Raw genomic sequence first — 22317 nt, forward strand, 5'->3', positions numbered from 1 at the left:
CTTATAGTAATTGTTGAAAAATTCATTATTGGTCAAGATTATTCGAGACAAGCTTTCAGTTGTTGTAAAAGATATAAGTCGAAAGCTTTCAATTCTGCTGTATCAAAAAGTTTATAGTCTCTTATTCTTTCACAATTGGTAATTTCAAGCGCACAATATATTGATACTTTTACAGGAAGAAAATAAATGGTATATAGGGCACAATAACACTCTGCTTAATAAATTGTAATGATTCGCTCTTTAGATCAGTTAGGTTCCTTTTTTTCATCCGCATTGTCTTGTGTTTGAACAATAATAGGTTGTGATTTCCATTCGACCCAATCATTTCGATTATTACTATGCCCAAAATGCTTCAATGCTCTTACCAAGAGATAATATGTTCCCGATTTAACCGGAAAGGCTTCCTCGCTATCAATTCCTTGGTCTTCCAACCTCTTAATTTTTCCGTCCCAAACTACCGAACTGTCAAAATCATCGTTCGCCAATGTGTTTCTTTGATTATATGTCCATGGTCCTCCATTCATATAGCCAATCGTTGCATTTTTATTATTAAGAACCTTTATCTCAATTTCTGCAGTTCCTGTCAGCAATCGGATATAGATGGCAGGTTTCTTTGCACCTTTTCGCCTGAGATCATATATGTATGGCTTATGGGTGTCGACTTCTGCTGTTTTCTTTTTTTCATCACTACCTGTCAGATATGGATATCCTTTGTCGAATATAGGAATGTCTATCAACCTCCCCAGTATACCAAAGTAAGGAATAGTAACCAAGGGTTTATCTTCCTGTTCTGAATCCTGAACTGCTATAAAACCGCCATACATTTGATAATGATATTTAATTGTTTCAGGATCAGGCAATATGACTTTTACGACCACTTCAGCTGTTGTTAGCGGTGGAATGACCAATCTTTCGGTAGAAAATTCAAGACTGACTACTACAGTGCCGTTCCTTATTGCTGGCTGAGTAGGAACGTAAGAACTGCTGTTTGCGTAAGATTCTATTGAATGAGTTTGTATGTTGTCAAATGTTACCGAAACGGGAGTTTCCTTCAAATTTTTAAGGATGATTGTTTGGGTTTTATATTCGGTCAAGGAAGCTGTATCGTTAAAACTGATTTGTGCAGGAGTAGCGTGGAGCTTGCCGACAATCGCGTCATAAGCTATATTGTCCAGAGAAACGTTAGCAAACTTTTAGTATAGTTGCAACCTAAATATGTATATTTTGCTCTATGTATTCATTTACGTTGAACGAGGCCTGCACCTTGAACAACAGGATGCTCCAATCTACCATCTTCAGCAGCAATAAGCTTTCCATGATTTTGTAATTGCTCTATTATGTAATGCGATGTATAGTTCAATTGTTGCAGTTTCTGGTATTCTATTAACAGAGCAGCAGAGCCTGCAACTTGAGGAGAAGCCATCGACGTTCCTGAACGAACACCCCACCCATCATTAACACCAAGGGGCAGCGTCGAGTAGACACTTCCACCAATACCTGTTATAGAAGGTTTTAAATCCAATTCATAATTAGGGCCTGTACTGGAGAATCCTGAGATTTTTCCTGCTCTTGGTGGAACAACAATTTGTTTTTCTGCAGGAATGATAACTTGGATGCCTTCACTTTCTTGTGTCATCCTCTCTGCAAGTCGACCTGCCAATTGTGAGTCAATACCCGCAAACGGTAAATCTGTGCCTTCTGTATCAGCAATGGGAACCGATTTGTCCTGGGCATTTGGGTCGTAAAACAATACACCAATAGCGCCAACACTCTGCGCTTTTTCAACCTTTTCTCTGAACGTGCAAGCACCGCGTCGAACCAGTAGTATCTTTCCCTGAGCACTATTTGTTGTTATACTGGTATCACTCATACACCCGAAAGGTACCTGTCCGTTCTCGGTTATAGTTGCTATAGTTCCGTTGGGAAAACCGTCGGTTGTTGTAGATGTAGCAAACGCTAAATGATTGTTTAGTTCAAAGGAGAGTGTGTGTTAAATTTAAAGTGTGCTAACGCTGTATACAATTTTACTAATGTCAGCATTTACAAAAATATTCATCGTTAATGAAATCGAAGCTGATAACATTTGAGTATACAAACGAGTTATCGACGGATGCAACGGAGATGACACTTCTCGCTGTTGCTGGTGAGTTTTGTGAGTAAACACCGTTTTCGCCTTGATTGCCTGCGACACCAACCACTAATTGCGATGGAAAAAATTGGTAAGAACGATTGTTTGCACATTTATTATCATTCGTGTTGTTGAATAGAGCTTACCAACAACACCCTGATTCGACAGCCTTTCCGCTACAACAGACATTGCATCCTCCGGCCAACTATTTTCAATACCTAGACTGAGATTGATCACTTTACAACCTGATCAATGGTTTAAAGTTAGTTTCCCTTAAGGCAGTTCGAACATGACAAGTGATTTATTCCCACCTGCTTTATAAGCCATTTCCATTGCTTTAATGACCGTATCTTCTGTAGCGCCGCCTTCACAGCCGAAGATTCTAAAGACCCCTAAACTTGCATTGGGTGCAATACCTACGAAATTCTATATTTAATGTATTACTATGCTAGCCTATATCGAGATCATGCTTGAATCAAAAGCTTACTTTTTCTGGATAATACCCAGCAATCACACCAGCAACGTGCGTCCCATGCCCCGCATCATTATTTCTACAAGGGTCATAAGGATCGTTTTCACCCAATGGTTCAACACCGTTTTCTTGGTCATCCTCTGCAGACACCAAATTCTTCCCCAGCTTGATTTTATGATCCTCACCGAAACCACCACCTAAAGCGGGATGGTAATAGTCAACTCCTAGTTGAGATAAAAATAGAATTTTTTAGCCATTTAATCAAAATTATTCTTTGGTTTTGATAAATGATAAGTCATACTAGTAAAAAGGCGTACCTGAATCTAAGACACCAATTAAAACATCTTTGCCAGTTAGGCCCAATTTACTATGTATGTCATTTACTTGTGAATCTCTCCCCAAGTAAGGTAGGCTTATGTCTTCTTGGTTTGCTTTCCATTGAGGCCTCGGCACTTCGTAGATAGGGTATATATGTTTCACTACAGGGTGGCTTCTTAATTGACTGAATACTGGATGATGATGGTCGTTTGATTTAGCCAGTGTTGATGCAATACTCGATACTGCGGAATGTTGTTGTAATTGTTTGGTGTGATTGTCGTTGAGAGTAACAGACATGCCATTAAAGATAGGCGAAGAATAGACATGTTTTACTTTATACAGATCGTTATATTGCTCCAGTTCCTGATTGACGGCATTGTGGTGGTAATTTGAACCACCGCTATTATGTTCATATTCGACAATATAGGACCTTGGAATGGCATTTACCGCTTCTACTATAAAAATTGTTGTTGCCGCAAAATTGAAGAGTACAAAAACAGTGAATATGTTTCTGCCTATGTGGATTAGGCTCATATTTTCTTGTTATTGCAGTATACAATATATTGATCAAGGGTATATAAGTTGAAGTGATGCGAGTTGGGATTGGTTTATGCAAAACGGAAAAAGAAGAAGAAAGTAGTAAGCGCACCGCCTGTCAGCTAATATCATTGACTTTAATCCGAGATTACGTTGCTGCCTAATGTTGAAGGATCATAAAAATAGTGTAGATATGACCCCTTTGGCAATCTCCTATATTCTCCTTTTCTACATTTACATGATTCATTTAGATATGGATGTGAGAGCTTAATACCTCTATAAATCTGCAAGTATAAGCCGATTTCAGGAGTCCATGGAAAAGCCGGATCTTCTTGTTTATTTGACAGTTCTGCTGTTAACAAAAAAGGTAACAATAACACAAAAAATCAACAAAAGAGACCCTCTCATCGAACCAAGGATTTTTCGTGCTTCAGCCTTATCTTATCCTTAGCCGCTGTGTCATTTCACGCTTTCTTACCAAAGTGCTTTATTATGTTATATATTAATTTAATTAAACTTTCGCAACCAAGCCATTATGCAATAATCCCAAACCATATATAAGAAGGGAAATATCGAGAAATTTTTTCTTTTTTTTTTTAATTTTTGCCTTCTTCTTTTTTCCGCAGTTTCGACCTTATTTAATTTATTTGCTTATCGGTTGTGTTGATTTTATATTGATTAAAATCCCGATATACGGTTGTATAGCTCCCAATAGAATAGTTACAAAGTACACAATTATGGTACAAACAGCAGAAAAAGGTCAACTACAACAACGACACAAAATATTAGCGGCAGCAGGTCTACGTGTAGATACTAGGAAAGGACTATATGACGATACATTACTGAAGTTAGAAAGGAATTTTGAAACTGCCACAAACATCGCCATAGTGCCAACTGCAATAGATCAAGACAGGAAAAATAAAAAGCAGGTACTTTACAGACCTCATTAGTGATATTGTCATTACCACTTCTGACGTTGAAATTGTTTTCTTATAAATCATAGGAGTTGGCTGATAGTATAGCATACAGCAAGAACATAAGCGTCCTTTCATCATCAGCAGAAGAACAAGCAGCAGAAAATGAGAAATTCTGGTCAGCTATATCAAATGTCATTATCAGTGGGTCGATTCCAACTACGCTTCAGCAAAACCTCATGTCAAGACTTAGACGAGGCATATCACCTGCACATATGCGCGGATCAGTTTGGCAAGCGTTATCCAATGCAACCTCTTTACATCTAGAAAGACTTTATGATCAATTGAAGAATGAACATACCACATTCGAATACTTGATTCAAAGAGATGTAACTAGAACGTTTCCTAATACAAAAATGTTCAGTCAGCAAAGAGGACAAGATGCTTTAGCACGCGTTTTACGCGCGTACAGTTTGTACGACGCTGATGTTGGTTATTGTCAAGGATTGGCATTTCTAGTCGGCCCGTTATTATTGAACGTAAGTTTATACAACAATTCAATCTGCCTTTTTCCATTGCGACTTAAAGCAAACTTAATGTGTATATTAATTACGCTTGACTTTTTTTGCTTCTTTTTTACAAGCAGATGCCTGAAGAGGCTGCATTCTGCGTATTTGTAAGGTATGTAGCATCTTAACAAAGATTAGCCTCACGAAATCAAGGGGGCGGCGCGCGAAAATCGATACCTCCTGCTTACACATTTGAGTTTTTCCATGAAATAGACTTATGGATACTTACGGTATGCGTACTTTATTCACACCAGATATGGATGGCCTACATTTAAGTTTATTTCAGTTTGACGCTTTATTACTGGAACTGCTGCCTGATTTGCATCAGTTTCTACGATCTTTTGGTATTCAATCACAAATGTACACTTCGCAGTGGTTCCTAACATTATTCGCCTATATTTTTCCACTACCCTTGATTTTTCGCATTTATGATATTATCTTTCTTGAAGGGCCAGTGGAAACAATTCTACGCACTTCGTTGACATTGCTAAAAAAGTCAGCTGACAAATTATTAAAACTCACAGAATTCGAAGAAATCATGGCTTATCTTTCAACCAAGCTAATAGAACCTTACGATAGCAATTACGACGCCATTATCAATGATACAGCTGAATTACACAGCATTGTGACAAAGACGAGGTTGAGAAACTTGGAAAGCAGATATCGTCAATTTCGGGCTAAGAAGGAAAGCGCTACAAAACTTATTCGTAGTGAAAAATCAGCCAAAGCCAACAGTGTCAGCAGTGAATTACCAACAGCCATAACAGCAACGTCAGTATCGCCACCAACATTGGTGGAAACACTCAAAAAGCGTGATGACCAAAAATCGAAAAGCTGGTTTGGAACTGTTAAAAGGGCGCGTTCTGTGATGCTAACTAGAGCCGACACTGAAAAACTCAAAACTATGGCGCACAGCAGACAAGAGGTAACATCAATATCAAAGCTCTCATCAAATAGCAATAACAACAATAGTAGCCAACGCAAGCCTGAGATGCAAGTACTTCATCAGCAAATTGAAGACTTAGTCAAGGCATTATCAGAAGTACAAAAAGACAACATGTTATTAAAAGATAAAATACAGCTTTTGACTACACAGCAGCAACATCAAGCAACAGTAACATGTGAGAAGGTCAAAAGTGAGACTTCTGCAGACAAAACCAAGCATTGTTATGGTTGTGGTAATATGGCTACTCATCAAGAGTCAAACTTCAGTAATTATTGCTACTGTGAGTTGGAAAAGTTATACGTAGAAGCCAAGATAAAGATCAATATTTTAGAAACAGTATTAAGTGATCAGCAAGGACGAAGAAGCCCAACTGTGTCCTCACCCGTGACATCTCCTACCCTTACTCGGTCGTCTTCTATTCGTAGTAATCGATCGACTTTTTCTGATCTGTCATCGTTACCTTCGCCTTCTTCCTCAATTACCACCTTGGTAGAAGAATTTATACCCACTGCAACAACAGAAAAGCATGAGGCAGCCGACGGTTTTGCTGCGATCATGCCACCGAAACTACATCGAACCATTGATCATCCAGCCACAGCTAGGGATCAAATCAATCCACCGTCACCTACATATCAATTACACCCATCAAGTCAATATACCTTTTAATTGTTGATCAATTGATTTTTTTTTTTTGAAACTACATAATACGTCCCCCCATCACCGAATCATCTTAACTTCATTACAAACATACTTTGTAGATACCAATATTGTACAAATAAAATTTTCCTTTGCTTCTTTCATGTCTTAAAAGAAGAAACCCTTCAATTTGCATATAACACACATACAGCACAAAAGCTTGCTCAGTCTAATCCTTCCGTCTTCGCACTCCATTTATCATTGATTTCTTTATTTGATCGTGTATACATAAAAAATCAACCCGTCATCGTGAAGCCCGCAATTGCGTAAATGGTCTTTCGTTTTGTCATACGTTGATTTTGTTGACTTATGAGACAGAAAAAAGTCAAAGAGGCGGGAAGGGTCCCGTTCTTCACATTAATATATTCATATACTATCCTTGTAAGCTGTAGAGTTCGACAAAATTGAGTGGCATCTTTAAGCATGCATAGTTCCCTTTTTCTGATTTATAGACTCAATTGTTAATGTAAGCCATCGTGACAGCTACTACCAGTGTTGGCATCCTTCTTTTTTTTACGATGAATATTCTTGGAATTTTTAATACTGTCGTTGTCGCCTAATTCTGTGTCTTTTGTAATTCTCAGTTCTATTGTGAAAAAATCCGGAGATGTAAGATTTCGCGCAATTTCTGGAGTTATCTTTCGCAACTGCTTACTGAAGAGATTCTCATCTTTCTCTACAGCTTGGATCACATTTCTCTTCAATAAAGTTGCTACTTGTCCAGCTAATTTTAGTTTCTGAAAAAACCATCCGATGAGATCTTTCCCTGCTTTTTCATTCTACATCAGTGAAAATTCACAGTTACCTCCTCAAGAACGTCTGTATTGGTCTCATCCTTGAACTGCATAAATCTAGCATGTGTCTCTTTTTTAGCAGCTGTTATACGTTAAAGGGATAACTTCTTTTAGATACCTCTGTTACAGTGTAATTGCCTGCCTGCTAAGCATGTCTATTTTTTTCTCTATCTAATTTTTCAACATTATTCTTACCTTGTATCGCTTTCGTATCAGCTGAATAAACAATGAAGGTCATAGAATGCGATATATCAGCATTAGTATATCCAAACATTCCGCACACTTTATTCTAATTACCACAAAACACTTCTTTCTGTGTTTTCAACAAGTTGCGATACGCATGAAGAACTGCTAGTTTTGAAGGTGAAATTGCTGCAGACATAGAATTGGATAATGAATATTATTACGATATCGTTAAGATTAATGTTTAAGATCAACCTGATGATAAGGTTAGAAGATGCAAATATAGGTCAAGGGAGTTATGTCGTAAAAAGGATGAAAAAGAGATAGAGAAAAGAAAGGTTCTCGCTTTTTCTAGTTTTCTGTTCGCCTTTCATATTCTTTCCAGGTTCTGCAGTTTTATACTTTTTTGTGGAGCCAGCCAGTGCCAGGGCAGAAGTGCTGTCAGCTTGAAATTCCGATAAATCGTGAGCAGCAAAATAGAGACAAAGAAAGCTTATGAAGTCATTTAGTTCATCGAGCACAACGTGAAGTAACGTTTGCGTCTTGACACAAGTGTATGTGCAATAGCTGCGACCGTTTGCTTGAGATAGGAGCATTGGCTTACGTGCTGTAACAGATCTCCAAGAGAAAGCATCATAATTTTAATCGTTCGACTATCTCAGGAATTCACCACGAGAAAACGAAAAATTGTGCTACGAACATTGCCTTATGCCTTGTAACAATGTTTCGAAACTACCTCAGAGATTGAGGGGAAATTAAGGATGGGTTACAAAAAATTAATTATAATCTCTAACCCTTTGGAAATGGCATTCAAAATCAGGTACACGTTAATAGTCTAGCAAATGATTTTTATTGGTTTTAGAGAGAATCAAACACTGGGAAATTCAGCTTTTCGTTCGAAAGTCACTTTTCCCTTCTTTCTTTCTGCTGGCTGTTAGAAATAAAAGAAGAAGCACTGCTAATGCCAACAATGAACGATAATAAGTTTAGGCAGGAAAAACAACAAGCAGAAGCTCTTGCGAAAGAGATCTTACAATTTGCCGAGAAAGCCTTGAGAGAATGTTTCAAGTAATGCAGCAAATTTTTTTTTATGTCCATTCTATCAATGAGCCATAGAATTATATATGTGTGGAATAGATCCTTGACTTCTTACTGTTATGCCGTCTCTATTGCAGGTCATTCTATGAATCAACACGTATTTCGGGTGAAGTTAAGGCTACTGATACAAAGCTAAAGTCTTTAATCGAAATACGTGACAGTTTTGCGCATAATCCTAATAGACCTGACCAAGCATACGAGAACATAAGTAAATGATTCACGTCGATGATTATGAAAAATGAACATCTCACTGACTCCTTCACCGATCTCATCGCACTGAACTATTAGGCAAAACGATTAGAGATCTACAAGATGATATGAAGCGAAAGATACAAGAGTAGGAATTTTGTTTAATTATTCAACGTCTACGCTCTATTTCTCATTCGTTGAAACAACGCTTAACAACCATTTAGGCAATCTGAACATGAATCGCGCCTTGTCAATTTCTCAAAGGAACTCATCAGTAAAATTGTGAACTTGACAGAAAAACGTTGCGGTAGCTTTGTGACATTATATATTGATTCAGTGAAAGAGTTCCAAACAAACATGAATCAAGAGATGGAAAAGCAACTATCCAAAGTGCTGGAAGATATACAGTCATTGAAGCAGTCAAAACTGGAAAAAACAGATATTAAACAATTGAAAGATGAGTTCGAGGCGTCGAAAGCAAAAATGGTCGATTTCTCGAGAAGAACTATTCAAGCTGTTACTGCTCAAATTGATCAAAGTACTCAACGTCAACGCAGCTTAATTGAAAAATTGAAAGAGGAGTTTGACATAGGACGGATTACAGCTACAGTAGAAACAACTGTAATTGAAAAGTTGACAGCAACATTAGATGATAAACAGAAAGAAACATTGAAAGAAGTAAAGAAGGAAAATGAAGAGGTATTGAAATCGATTCCTGCCAGGATTGCCGAAACTGTGAGGAAGGAGGTGTATGAGCAAGTGGGACCGGTCAATTTACAAAAAATAATCGAAGGTTTATCAGAGTATAAAGCACTCAAGTCATTGTCTGAAAAGATGATCACAATTACAGAGCAGCAAATGCAAATGCAACAGCAGCAACAGAATAAGAACGATAACAGTCGTACCGCCAGTCCTGCAGAAACAGCCGCAGCGTCAGCAACATTGATGGCTTCTCAGGAGGCGATTAAGCAATCCATCCAACATATCTCATCTGAACTTGCACAGTTGAAACAAAAAAATCAATCAACACGTGCAATTGTTGAAACGCTTCGTATTCAAGGAGTGCCAAATACCAATGCTGCTCTTCATCAGTTCGATCAAGTAGCTGCAGTTAAACATATAGAGGAAATGCAACGTGAAATTGAATTTATGCATAACAACGTGAAGATGATTGAGCCAGTGATTAAAATGCGCGCACAAGCAATCGAAGAGAAGATGAATGCTATGGCGAGCATCCGCAACACAGACGCAGACAATGGTGATTCCAGAAAGAGACCAAGAACAGAAGATGTCACTGATGGTAATGCTATGGTAGAGACTACAGCGACAGCTACTAGCAATGTTGCTGTTTTGGAAAAAATACTTGAGATTGATGCTAAGCATCAAAAATTATTGGATTTCCTATCACAATACAAGGAAACTGTGTTGAATGATACTTTCCCTGCACGTTTAGAAGCAGCTATGAAAAAAATTGAGCAGGTTTTACGGTAAGTCTAAGGGGTCTAATTTTTTATATGACTATGTAAAAGGCAGCAGCATATATTCATAAGTTCTTTTGCGTAGTAATCATGAAACGTTCATTTCTTATTTGATTGATCCTTTCACAACCGCCAAAAAGGTTCAAGCTCTGAGCTTGCCATCCTCTCTGGGCGCAAATGAATCAAGTGCTTCGAATGTAGCGAGCGATACCCTTGGTTCGCTTAATCCAGCAATGCTTGATGCAATAACCCAACTTGTAAAGCAAACAGCAGAAGAGATTTCCTTACCATTGCAAAAGAAAATCAAATTGCTTGAAGAGAAACTCGAAGCCAAACAACAGAACAGCAATAGCAATTAGCCATCACATACTTTCGAAGCGCTAGAACAAGTTATACATACCTGTAGTCTTCCGTCTGCTACTGTACATCAATTTAGTAACGAGAAGTGCTCATCAATCCTTTTTTATACAATGCAGACACCCTTTCGCGCATTATCTTCATTTTACATTTGTATAGAAGCTTCATTACATACTTAAATAAAGTGGATTACACTCCTTTACTATTCCCTCCTACCTCTCAATTAAAAGAATGTCATATATATTGGTATGGTCCTGTAAGGTGACATTTCATGCATATGTTTAGAAGCGGACATTCAATTCCTTGCTCTTTCCCCACATTGTCAAATTTGAAAAAGTTGGATTTACCCCACTCTGTTGAGCGATGACAAAGTAATAGACTAAAAATCATTAAGAAGCCGACATATTCAAACTGTGTCCTGAAGCCAGAGAATCGTGCTCATTTCTCTTTTCAGTGTCAGTAGTAATTCTTCTTTGGACAAAGCTAAAGCAAGGATTAAATCAGGCACAACCGTTGTTGTGACGTCACAGGTCTATCCAGCAAATGGTTTTTAACAGGTATTCCTTCCAGGGCTGAGATTGGTTAAAGAAGCCGCTTTGATTGAACGGCCAACACAGTTGCGGATGTAGCATAACAATAAAGTCCTATTGTTGCTCTTTATTTTACCTTATTTTTTTATTTATTCGCCTCCCCTCTCTTTTGTATTTAATCTAAATGTTCGCCCTTCGCCGCGCTGCTATTAGAGCTGCACCCATTGCTGCTCGTACTTCTGTTAGACCTTTCTCCGTTTTCGGCGCTCGTCTTTGTAAATATCTAACATAGTTGACGATTGCTTTTTGAGGACGAAATTAGTGACATTGCGTGGGGGAAAAGAAGGGTTGTTGACCCACCAACAATGGACAAATAGTGACAAGTTAAACAACTCATTTGGAGATTGAGTCCAAATTACAGTCCAGAAATACATCGCAACCTTCTTTGTTTGAGAAAATATAACGAGAAAAAAAAAATAACGTCGCGACCCCACCGATGTCCAGATATAGAGAGAAAGTTCATACTAACGAACACCCTTTCTTTATTACTGATACTTTTAGCTGGAGCCGTTGGTCATCCCTCTGAATCCAACCTTGGTCCCGGATCTGAAGACGGCAAAGTCCCAACTGATCTTGAACAAGCTACAGGTTTAGAAAGACAAGAATTGCTCGCTAAGTTAGAAGGCAAAGAGTTTTTTGATTTGGAACCTTTGAATATGACCCACATTGGTACAAAATCCAACCCTATTGTTGTGAAATCTCATGATCCTATTCGTTTCGTTGGCTGTACTGGTAAAAATCACTGAAATATTTGAAACTATATGTGCAATTTTAGATAACACATTACAACAAGGAAACGCTTTGCTAACGATAAACATAAATGCACAATATTTTTAGGTTTCCCCGCTGAATCACACGAAGTCATTTGGATCAACTTGGATAAATCTCACGAATACGATCGTTGTCCCGAATGTGGCTCTGTTTTCAAAATGGATTTCGTAGGTGCTGAAGATGCTCACCACCATTAAATTAACAGTATATACTTTAAACACACTCACTTGCTCACTCGCTCACAATTATACGAAAGAAACAAATCCGATAAAACATGTAATTATCTAAAAGTCAAAGTCGAAAGAATGGAAGAAAGATAGAAGATTCGGATTAGAGAGCTTATAATTGTTTTCCCTTTGTGAATTCTTCTATTTTGTTGAGACACATTAACAAAGACCTATTAAACTACAAATACATGCATTTGGCAGTTAATGTTCACAAAAATTGGGCTTCTTCCTTTCCCCGCACGATAAAAGAAAAGAGCTTTAAGCGTGTATTTTCCGATACCCAACTATATGAAGCACTTGTAATATATTAGCACCCTACCTCTCCCTTCCTTATATCGATCATCGCTGCAACAGAGTAAGAACGTTGACGTTTAGCAGAAAAGTACACATAGTGATTTTCTTTTCCTTTGTAACGATTATTTAGCTTCTCCACGTATTGAGCAGTCCGACATCTTATATAATCAGGACTTCCGTTGATTTCCTACTCGTAGGTTGTCATGTCTCCCTTATTGTCCAGCATCGTATTCAGTTCCTGTGTTCTCCTGACTGTATACCGCTTTTGATGAAGAATAACAATCTTTTTGGCTAATTTAATGAAGCTTTTCGCATTTTCTGTTTTTCTGCTCACAACAAGCCCCTGGCTAACGGTTATATATTACACTATGTGCATTTGCCACCCGGTAGATCCTTCCTAAAGAGGCATATGTACGCTACTACTACTTTTACATACCATCGCTCTCTTGCACAAAAGAGCCATTAGAAGTGTGTAGTTCAGTAATATACCAACCCACAAGAACAAGCTAGGGGTTGAAGTAGCTAAACGTGAGCCTTGTGCTCTCCTTTAAAAATTTAATTACCCTTTTGAAAGCTACTAAGTCAAATTGCTTTTTTGTTTCTCTTTTATTGTTCTATTTTATTTCTGCGCAGGACGAAGGAGGTCTTTTAAAAATAGTCATTTATTTAGTCCAGTATTGCCTTGAAAAATGAACTAACCGAAATGTGTGCACAACCCTAGGAAAAGGTGCAATGTAGCACAGTAATATCTTTGGTTAATACTGAAGTAGACGATGATCCCAGTAAGTTATTGTATCTGGCTGTTTAACCTTATTGTAACAACGTTATCCTGAACCATTCCACATCTCTTTCTTTTTCCTTTATTTTTCTCCATTTCTTCACTGTATAGTTACTAGAACCTATACAGATACACACTCATATATTACACGCTCTCTCTCTCTCTCCTTCTTTTTTTTTTTTTCAATAAATTCTCTACACTTCCTCCTGGATTTTTGCTTTCTTTATTCCTCTTTAAACTCTTACTTTTTTTTTTTTTTTTTTTTTTTTTTTTGCACTTTATATTTGATCAAAAAGATTTTTGGATGTCCTTCAATGAACCGAGTGATATTGCCACTGCTCTTTATAAATATACTTCTACTTGGGCTCAATGTTGCTTCTACAGGTAAACGTTTGTACAATCATCTAAATAGCTTCGAATTAGTTACTGATATCCTTTGGAATGTAAAACTTTTAGAAAAGTTTAAAGAAACTCCCGTTTTGACAGGTACTTTTTATTCATCATTCGTTTTCGTTTACCCTCAAAATAAATGCCAATATAAAAGACAATAATATCTATTCCTTGTCGATCCCCTTCTAACTCTTCTTATATAGATTATCCGATATCATCATCTTTACAACGACAACTACTACGAGCACATCATGATCATAAGAGCGAAGAGCCAGTGTATACCTTACGTATTCATAAGAAACCTACTACTACTTCAACTACCTCATCATCACCAACAAAATCGACATCAATACTAAAAAGCCTTCTACCTCCATTATGCTTCCATATCACATCGACAAGTCGCTGTTGGAAGAATACACAAACGCAAACATTCACAATAAGTCATTCTACAGTGATAAAAACATCGACAAAAACTAAAATCATTCCTACTTGTACAACTACAACCTTTGTAGCAGCCTATCATAAGACTATTACTGCTGCTAAAACCACAGCCACAACGATAGGAAGTGGCGATCATATTTCATCTTCCATCTATGAGGACCATTATACAGATAAGCATCAAACAAAACCTGTACATTCTGGTCACCAGCAAAATACCAATAGATACTCTAACAGCAACTACCATCGTCATTACGACCATAAACACCATCACAAAAGCGCTCATGATAGAGAAAAACACCTTAAAAAAGAGAAACCTACATCAACAAAAAAATCAATAGCTCATCACTCGACAGCTTCTTCAAAGGGTAAAAAGTTTAGACCAACACATAAAGCCCACCAGCAGCATCTTCGTGCTAGTAGTATCATTAGTGAACAGACTTATCGTTACCCCGCCCCCACACGACTCGCTAGCACTACCACTTCAACAACTAATATGGTTGCATACGGAGTAACGCCTGCCGCACTTTCTTCTCCAACAATATCATCAGAACCAACAATGGCATCTGCAAATAATCTTAACAATGAGAATGACGAAAACAATAATGGATCCAATGAAAATGATAATGGGTTAATAACTGCAAGTAGCTCCACGAATGACAATGATAATAGTGATGTTAGTGATACTAATGAGATCACCACAACTAATCCAGAAACAACAACATCTTTGACTGATGAAGCGGCAGCCAGCAGTCCTTCCAACACACCTACAGATGTTATCAACTCTTTCCCCAATGTGGACAGCAATGACGATAATAATACTGTGAAGAATGATCCCAATTCACCGGGCGAAAATGATGTTAACCACCGAGCCCTAGGTATTGGCCTCGGAGTAGGTATTGGCTGTGTAGCCGCTTTGGGTCTCGCCGGTATGCTCGTTTACAATAACCGTCGTAGAAGACTGCAGCAACAATCTTTGGGCGATTATCAACAACAGCAACAGGTTTCGACACGCTGGCGGCCCCAGAGCTTTATGAATGTGGTTGCTTCAGTAGTCGCAAAGTTACCAAGGTCACCTTCTCTACGAAGTAAAGCTTCTACAACGAACACCATAATGTCACCTAACAACAATAGTAATAGTGAAATGACTGGAATAGCTGTGACGACAACAGATACCACAAGCCTACCTGCTTTGGTCAGTGTAGAAGATTATTATTATGGTCATTAATTAATATCGTAATAGAGTATATTAGGTTTACGAGGACTCTGGAAGCAGCCTAAACCCTTTGTATTTAACTACATAAAAATCTATATTAGATATAAAAAGAATAATATAAATTTAATTGATACATATTTTTTGTAATATATACCTCATTTCTCCTCTTTTTTTGCATCCATTCTTTGTTTGGTCTGTGTATTTTAATATTGTGTCTGCTCGATTGGTATAAACGAAAACAAGCTTTACTCAAATTAATCAAAGCACAAATATAGATACAAGGAAATAGCAGGTGATGATAAACAACTTTCGTTGATCAATGTTTTAATGCTTTTGAACAAAAAATAACAACGTGCTTAAGCTTGCGTTTTCAAATTGTTGTGCAGTGAGTTCTAAAAAGCGAAAGAACTGAGAGTCATTTATTTTAAAAGTGCAATGCAAAGCTAGAGTAACAGTTGAGACTGTTCGGTGCGAGCCATAGTAAAACTTTAGAAAATTGTGTATTGTTATCATATAGTTCATAACAATGTCAATCAAAGTATTGTTCCTCAATGATTTCAGAACGTCTTTTTGAACACCCTCCTCATCCTCTTTTTTTTGTATCCAATCTGTCAAAGTCTTCCTCTCATGACAAAGCATTTAGATGACTTACAGAAAATACAGCAAATAACAGACCTAAGCTTTCCGAATAGTTCATCACTCACGGAATACCAACACAACTCTATTAATCTATGATATCGTTGCTTTACTATTTCTGTAGACACAATGGTAAATGATTGATATAAAGGAGAACTTAATGGATACCCACATCTATGATCACGGTCGTGCCGTTTATTTGTGGTTTCGTTCTTCACGTGTGAAATTTAGCTCAACATAACTTTACCTTGCATCCTCATATCACTTGGAATTCATATGTTTGGTTGATCATGAAAAGCTGTTACTCATATTGATCGTAAACTCTAAAAAGCTTTTCTGATAGTAGTCCAAACGGTTGTTAGTTTATCATTGAACGATATGATTATTAACTTGATGGACCAAAGACACTGCAAACTCCCAACGAGTCTTTCCTTCTTATAAGTCCTTTATTTTTGCTTTTAGACTTATGGTAGCCGCTACTTGGTTCGCTATTTTTAACTGAAGATGCTGGAAATCAAGGGCAACGAGTTAGGTTGCTTGAAACACAATAATCATGATCGTAAATGATGAAGATAAGCGGGCTTTTTTTTGCCTTTTTTTTAGAAAAAAAAACGGGGTTATTGTCAGTGTTTTTTGTTTTAAATCCAAAACCTTTTTTTCTTTCTGTTCATCTAAACAAGTAACACGACTCCGCGCCTCCATTCAAGAAGGCTCAAATAACAAAATACAGCACTTTGATAAGGTTTAGTGAAACTTAGTGTTGGCTAATACAAGTGACAATACACCGAAAGAAAAGTAACCTTCGTGAACACTGACGATGCCAGCACTCAGTAGGAGAAAATTAACTGAAATTGAAGAAGACAAACATTCGAACCGTAACATTGACCACTATTTCAATCCTGTCATTCCCATTCGTCGTGAACGACAAGAAAATGACTCAAACGCAATAAGTAGCTCCCAAGGCCAGCAACGTCGTGCAGTTCGAAGGCGTATAGAGAATGACACTGATGATGAGGAAGAGAATGTGCAACAGCCGGTTCAAAAATTTCAAGCAACAGCAAGTTCGCTCAATCACCCTAAAGCAGCCGTTCTGAGCAGTATAGATAATCGGGAAACTCCTGCATTACGTCCATCGAGCTCAAAAGGAAGCGATGTTATACGTAAAACTGAAAATAATGAAGATAACGCTGATAAAAGCAATGAGAACGACGTAACAGATGAGAATTCAGTCGCTGAAGCACCTTTGACCAAACGCCGAGTTATCGACGAGAACGCAGATGTGACACCTCCCCATACACCAGGCAATGAAAGTAGAAAAGTTCCTGTTCTCGTATCATTGTCCGGTTTAACTGGTGGTATCTATGATAAAAAACCCGGAGCAGCAGCAAGGGCCACAGACAGTGGTTATGCAGAAGACAACGATAACAATAGCACAGGTGGTGACAATAGTATCCTAAATGAAAACCTTAGTTGCGATAAGGATGATGACGAAGCTGGCGAAGCTGGCGAAGATGACGATCTCATTGATTTATTTCCAAAAACGAATACAACATCAATTAAGTATAAGCCAATAGTGATAACGCAAAATGACTTAGTAGATAATGACAGCAGTGATACTGATAGCGTTAATAACGCTCAAAAAGACTACTTTACACGAAGAGCAAGATCACTATCACCAAATCCTTATTGTTTCAGAGAGAATAGTAATGGAAATGCATCATGTAGTATTAATTTCTTCGAAGAAGAAGATGATGAAGAAACAGGGGAGAACACGGCTTCGTCACCATTTGTACCCTCTGACGCAGAATTCTCCATTTCAGTCATTGAACCTATACCAAATTTAAATCATTTACAACCACAGCGCCCTACTCTATCTGCATTGAAAGACAGTACAAATACTTTACTTACTGGTCATACCTTATCACCGGCTGATTCAGATTCCCCTAGCCAAGTGCACGTGCCTTTAGCATTTCCGCGTGGAAAAAACATTTTGGAGAAACTCGGTTTAGATGATAGACAGAACGATGATGACACTGATGAAGATGAAGAATCGCCAGGTCAAGTGGAGAAGCTCGAGGCTGGCAATTTAACGGATGACGATGATTTACCTTTGGATTTTTAGCCTTTGGTTGACCTCTTACCTTCCTTTATACCATTAACTTGCACTCCTTTGCTTTTATTGCTTTTCATTTGAAATACCCCAAATTTGTTGTTTAGCATCCATTCGTTTTTATACGTATCCATCACACGCTCCTTATTTCTTTTGTATCGACAGACCTTATAAAAGGTCAGAATCAAACTACAATTTCCAAACATATTTTCAAACTCCTGTACGGAAAACGAGCCTTTTTCTATGCCTTCTCTTTGTTTGGAACCAATGAAATATTTTCCACGTGAATGAAACAAATGAATAGGGAAAAAAAAAGCAAACGAGTTGACCAAAATGATGTTGTCTATCTTCTCTTTTTTGCCTTTCTTTCTCCATTTACCCATCGTCACTTCATTGTCCTTGCAATCTCTTCAAACCTCTTCTTTTCATCAATTCGTACTAGACAATTATATCCATTCCTTTATAGAAAGAGAAAATCTGTTGCATCTTTGATTTGATATCATCCAATTCATGTTTACTTGAGATACCCTCAAAAGATAGTTCACCTCACAATGCCATTATCAGCAGTAGTAGAAGAAGCAGCATCATCGAAGCTTTTGTTGTTGCAGAATTTAGATACCTATGGAGGAGAAAGTGGAGGTGCAGGCTCTGAATTCAACCCAATTCTGATACAACTTGCATTATTATGTACGGTTGTTGGTTCCTGCATATCTTTCTTTTCAGTTTGGTTGCATTGGAAAAATTATAGAAAGCCGGTAATGTTGGTTAGCTTGCAGAAATTGGACACAGGCAAAGATCTAATGTTGGGAAAACTTTAACTGGTATCTCTAAAAATAGAATCAACAAAGACAGGTTATTCGTATATTATGGATGTACAGTAACAAAAAGCAGCAGCAGTCTGAAAAAAATGATATAGAACTGACGTATTCTTTCAATTCAGGGTACCAATTTACGGCATTAGTACTTATATTTCACTCGTTTCACTTAACGTTGCGTTCTACGTCGACACTTTCCGAGATATTTATGAGGCATTTGTCATTTATGCCTTCTTCAATCTTTTACTCAACAAGTTGGGAGGCGAAAGAGCATTAATCATTATGCTTCATTCAAGACCTCCATCACAAAACTTCTTTCCTGGTACATTGTATTCGAGAGAAATATTTGTCGGTGATCCTTACACTTTCCTTTTTGTGAAAAGAGGCATTCTGCAATTTGTTTATGTTAAGCCTATCCTAGCTATTCTGACTATGATTTTGAAAGCAACTGGCAACTACAATGAAGGTCAGTTTACATGGTCAAGTTCGTATGCTTGGTTGACGTTCTTTTATAATTTGAGTGTTTGTTTAAGTTTATGGTGCCTGATGGTGTTTTTCTATGCGACAAAGAAGGATTTGACATCTTTCAGGTAAAACAGAGAGTCATCATACAGAAACCCATAGGTAAAGGTCCTCGCTGACAGGTACTTTCTTTCTTCTCTAAAGGCCTCTACCGAAATTCCTTTGTGTAAAAGCTATCATTTTCTTTTCTTTTTGGCAAGGTGTTGTTGTAGCATTACTCGTATTTGCTGGAATCATACCCGAAGGTAAAGAGCTCCCATGATCTATCGATTAAAAATGTTAGTGCATACTAATGATCATTTCTCGTGACATCAGCTGAGCATATTTCAGTTGCAATCCAGGATTTCCTTGTATGCATAGAAATGGTTCCTTTCGCCATCGCTCATTCGTAAGTATTTGTATTTATACAACAACATTATTCATATCGTTTTATGGCGTCATTTTTTGTACTTTAATCGTCTAATCACTTTCAATTGCCATAACAGATTCTCTTTTTCTTATGAAGACTACTTTGATCAAACAGTTCATTCTGCTCGCATGCCTATTCGAAAAGCCATCAAGGACTCTTTTGGTCTTAAAGATGTCGTAATGGATACATTAACCACCATGAAGGGCTCTGGTTTCAGTTACCGTTCCTTCGAGCCTTCTGAGGGTGTACCGCATATGGGTAGCAGCCGTACCTCTCGTATAATGGCGGGATTACGTTATTCAAATATTACAACAAAGAAGCGTTGGTTAGAGCCCGTTCCTACATCACGGTTCCTTACCTCGTCAGGACGGGGTATGAATGATGAAGTTCAGCCATTGGAAGAGCCAGAACCATTAGCTTTTGACGACCCCGATCCGTCAGATCCAATGGAGGCATTATATGAAGCGAGTCGGAAGATGGTATTTGGTGATTATAATTACCCTGTGGTCGATTTCCGAGTACCATTATGGCGGCTGGCTCGGCAAGAACGTCGTCGTCAACAACGAGGTTATGGTACATCAAGTATAACAACCACAATTAGCGCTGGAATGCAACAGCAAGGGCAAGAGCAGCATAACAATTATATCAGTAGCTTGGTAGGAGAATACAGTCGTAAAAAGAAGAAATCCAAGAGACATCAGCGAAGAAATAGTGATGAAAACCTAATTGGGCCCAGGGAAGGGTGCATTGATGTCATTATTGAGCAAGGAAAAGGACATTATGTACTAGTAGATGATTTATCAGACGAAGAAGCACAGCTACCTGTGAAAGAATTACCTTCGTTACCTAGTAGGAAACCAACATTATCCAATATAAAGCGGGCTGATGGACCTTTCATGAGCGCTAGTACACCTACTACTACGGCAAAAGCTGTTTCACCAAAAATTGCTGTTATGAGGCCAATATTGAGCAATACAAAAATGGCTAGTAGCAGCAGTACCATTATTGCAAATGCTATTCATAACACAAACACGAATCTTGACAAAACAAGAGATATCCAAAGTTCTTCATCTACATCCACAAATCAAAGATACCCTTCTACTGTTGCTACCGTGCAACAACACCAGCAGCAGCAATCAAACAATGTTAAAAACACTATATTTTCGACATCACCCTCACAGCTATCACCGTCACCGCGTACCTCACCTACTATTACTACTAACAATTTAGATTACCAACAGCAACAGCCTTATATAGCTCATAATTACAGTCATGATAACCCGTCAGATACTTGGCAATGGTCACAGCGCAACAATAACATTCACAGTACCGCAGACGTTAGTGGCTCCAATAAAAACTCGGATACACTGAGTGAGGAAGAAATTCTTAGCAGTGACGTTTGGAAATAAGTATAATCTTATGAAAAAGACCACTGTAGTTGTTCCTGTATAGTTATATAAAATTTCCAACCACGAATTGTTATCTTTGCCGTGTATTAGAAAATAATATATATATATATATATATATGGTTATGTTTTGGAATGATAGACTGAATCCGTGTCGAGCACGTTTCTACTGCAGTACATTTGTAAATCTATCTTTTGTTCTTTTCGATTAAACACCTTCACTTTTAGCATCTCAAGCCTTCAAAATGCATGGCAAAGAAAAGATCGACAAAAAATATTAGCGCAGTACGTAATTAACATCATTAACAGCATACTATGTAAATTTACGCGGAGTCAACTAATCGCCTAAAAACGTAGTACACTGTATCGGATCTGTCATTAAGTTTCTTCAAGGCCAAATAGAACTGCTGCAAAGGAGTGGCATGAAGATGACATGCTGTTCTGGCTCATATCACTGATGTATTGATAAAAACAGAATGTTGTTTAATGATTTATTGTTGATCTGTGTCTTCCTCTATTTTTCTTTAAAAAAAAAAAAAAAAAAAAAGACGTACTACTATATAAAGCTCACGGTGCACTTGATGGAGTCAACTGCCGTAGCCTTTTCCAAAATTATTGTTCCTGCATAAAAAAAAAAAACGCGATATTCTCCTTTTTTGCACAGCGCGAAAAAGGGCGGCGCGTGATTTTCATTGTTTCTCAGGCTCTCTGCCCCTTTATTTTCAGTGGAGTTAATCTGTCGCTTTTTGGCTCAAGATTGTTCATAGTTGAAAACAACCGATCGCCATGACAACGTCAAAAGCTATCAATTCGATAGCAAGTAACAAATCAACATCAACGGTTGCCCGTACTAAGAACAGAATTTCAAAAGTCGAAAGATACTTTAAACAAACACTGTTTGAAGAATCACTATTTTCTGATCTTTCCTTAGTACTCATACATCCATCGTTCCCCTTCTCCATGCGATTCAACGTACATAAGGGGATTGTCAGTCAATCACCGTTCTTAAGGAGACTTTTGCTGAATGCCGACCTCA

General features: G+C 37.8%; 8 protein-coding genes across 8 annotated transcripts; 6 read left to right on the plus strand and 2 right to left on the minus strand.

Annotated features, from left to right (window-relative positions):
* Positions 1 to 1237: 1237 nt before the first annotated feature.
* BDF20DRAFT_826546 (peptidase S8/S53 domain-containing protein) lies at positions 1238 to 3452 on the minus strand (the record flags this gene model as incomplete). The annotated part of the gene is made up of 6 exons (XM_053078086.1): positions 1238 to 1956; positions 2045 to 2197; positions 2275 to 2373; positions 2440 to 2554; positions 2616 to 2824; positions 2918 to 3452. 6 exons carry the CDS (start codon positions 3450 to 3452, stop codon positions 1238 to 1240), a joined length of 1830 nt encoding a protein of 609 aa, XP_052933052.1.
* Positions 3453 to 4258: 806 nt separating this feature from the next.
* On the plus strand, positions 4259 to 6748 carry BDF20DRAFT_890919 (rab-GTPase-TBC domain-containing protein). The gene is made up of 3 exons (XM_053082213.1): positions 4259 to 4908; positions 5016 to 5050; positions 5152 to 6748. Exons 1-3 carry the CDS (start codon positions 4609 to 4611, stop codon positions 6548 to 6550), a joined length of 1734 nt encoding a protein of 577 aa, XP_052933053.1. The 5' UTR covers positions 4259 to 4608; the 3' UTR covers positions 6551 to 6748.
* Positions 6749 to 7086: 338 nt separating this feature from the next.
* BDF20DRAFT_803628 (uncharacterized protein) lies at positions 7087 to 7747 on the minus strand (the record flags this gene model as incomplete). Its single annotated transcript, XM_053076447.1, has 5 exons — positions 7087 to 7166; positions 7236 to 7317; positions 7386 to 7456; positions 7570 to 7590; positions 7672 to 7747. Coding segments are annotated over 5 exons (330 nt in total), but the record flags the coding sequence as incomplete, so codon positions are not given.
* Positions 7748 to 8841: 1094 nt separating this feature from the next.
* Positions 8842 to 10892, plus strand: BDF20DRAFT_890925 (uncharacterized protein). Its single transcript, XM_053082214.1, has 2 exons — positions 8842 to 10331; positions 10408 to 10892. The coding sequence occupies exons 1-2, from the start codon at positions 9202 to 9204 to the stop codon at positions 10679 to 10681; spliced, it is 1404 nt and encodes a 467-aa protein (XP_052933055.1). The 5' UTR covers positions 8842 to 9201; the 3' UTR covers positions 10682 to 10892.
* A 501-nt stretch (positions 10893 to 11393) lies between these two features.
* BDF20DRAFT_826106 (cytochrome c oxidase subunit VB-domain-containing protein) lies at positions 11394 to 12237 on the plus strand (the record flags this gene model as incomplete). The annotated part of the gene is made up of 3 exons (XM_053078036.1): positions 11394 to 11484; positions 11771 to 12001; positions 12107 to 12237. The coding sequence occupies 3 exons, from the start codon at positions 11394 to 11396 to the stop codon at positions 12235 to 12237; spliced, it is 453 nt and encodes a 150-aa protein (XP_052933056.1).
* A 1384-nt stretch (positions 12238 to 13621) lies between these two features.
* BDF20DRAFT_890940 (uncharacterized protein) lies at positions 13622 to 15538 on the plus strand. The gene is made up of 3 exons (XM_053082215.1): positions 13622 to 13723; positions 13796 to 13825; positions 13933 to 15538. The coding sequence occupies exons 1-3, from the start codon at positions 13654 to 13656 to the stop codon at positions 15393 to 15395; spliced, it is 1563 nt and encodes a 520-aa protein (XP_052933057.1). The 5' UTR covers positions 13622 to 13653; the 3' UTR covers positions 15396 to 15538.
* A 1298-nt stretch (positions 15539 to 16836) lies between these two features.
* BDF20DRAFT_916192 (uncharacterized protein) lies at positions 16837 to 18141 on the plus strand (the record flags this gene model as incomplete). Its single annotated transcript, XM_053084421.1, has 1 exon — positions 16837 to 18141. The coding sequence occupies one exon, from the start codon at positions 16837 to 16839 to the stop codon at positions 18139 to 18141; it is 1305 nt and encodes a 434-aa protein (XP_052933058.1).
* A 539-nt stretch (positions 18142 to 18680) lies between these two features.
* Positions 18681 to 21284, plus strand: BDF20DRAFT_838741 (organic solute transporter Ostalpha-domain-containing protein; the record flags this gene model as incomplete). The annotated part of the gene is made up of 6 exons (XM_053079200.1): positions 18681 to 18884; positions 18967 to 19070; positions 19091 to 19534; positions 19611 to 19711; positions 19782 to 19854; positions 19952 to 21284. 6 exons carry the CDS (start codon positions 18681 to 18683, stop codon positions 21282 to 21284), a joined length of 2259 nt encoding a protein of 752 aa, XP_052933059.1.
* Positions 21285 to 22317: the final 1033 nt, after the last annotated feature.

The sequence above is a fragment of the Mycotypha africana genome (assembly GCF_025528875.1).
Source record: "Mycotypha africana strain NRRL 2978 chromosome Unknown BDF20scaffold_10, whole genome shotgun sequence".
Lineage (NCBI taxonomy): Eukaryota > Fungi > Mucoromycota > Mucoromycetes > Mucorales > Mycotyphaceae > Mycotypha > Mycotypha africana.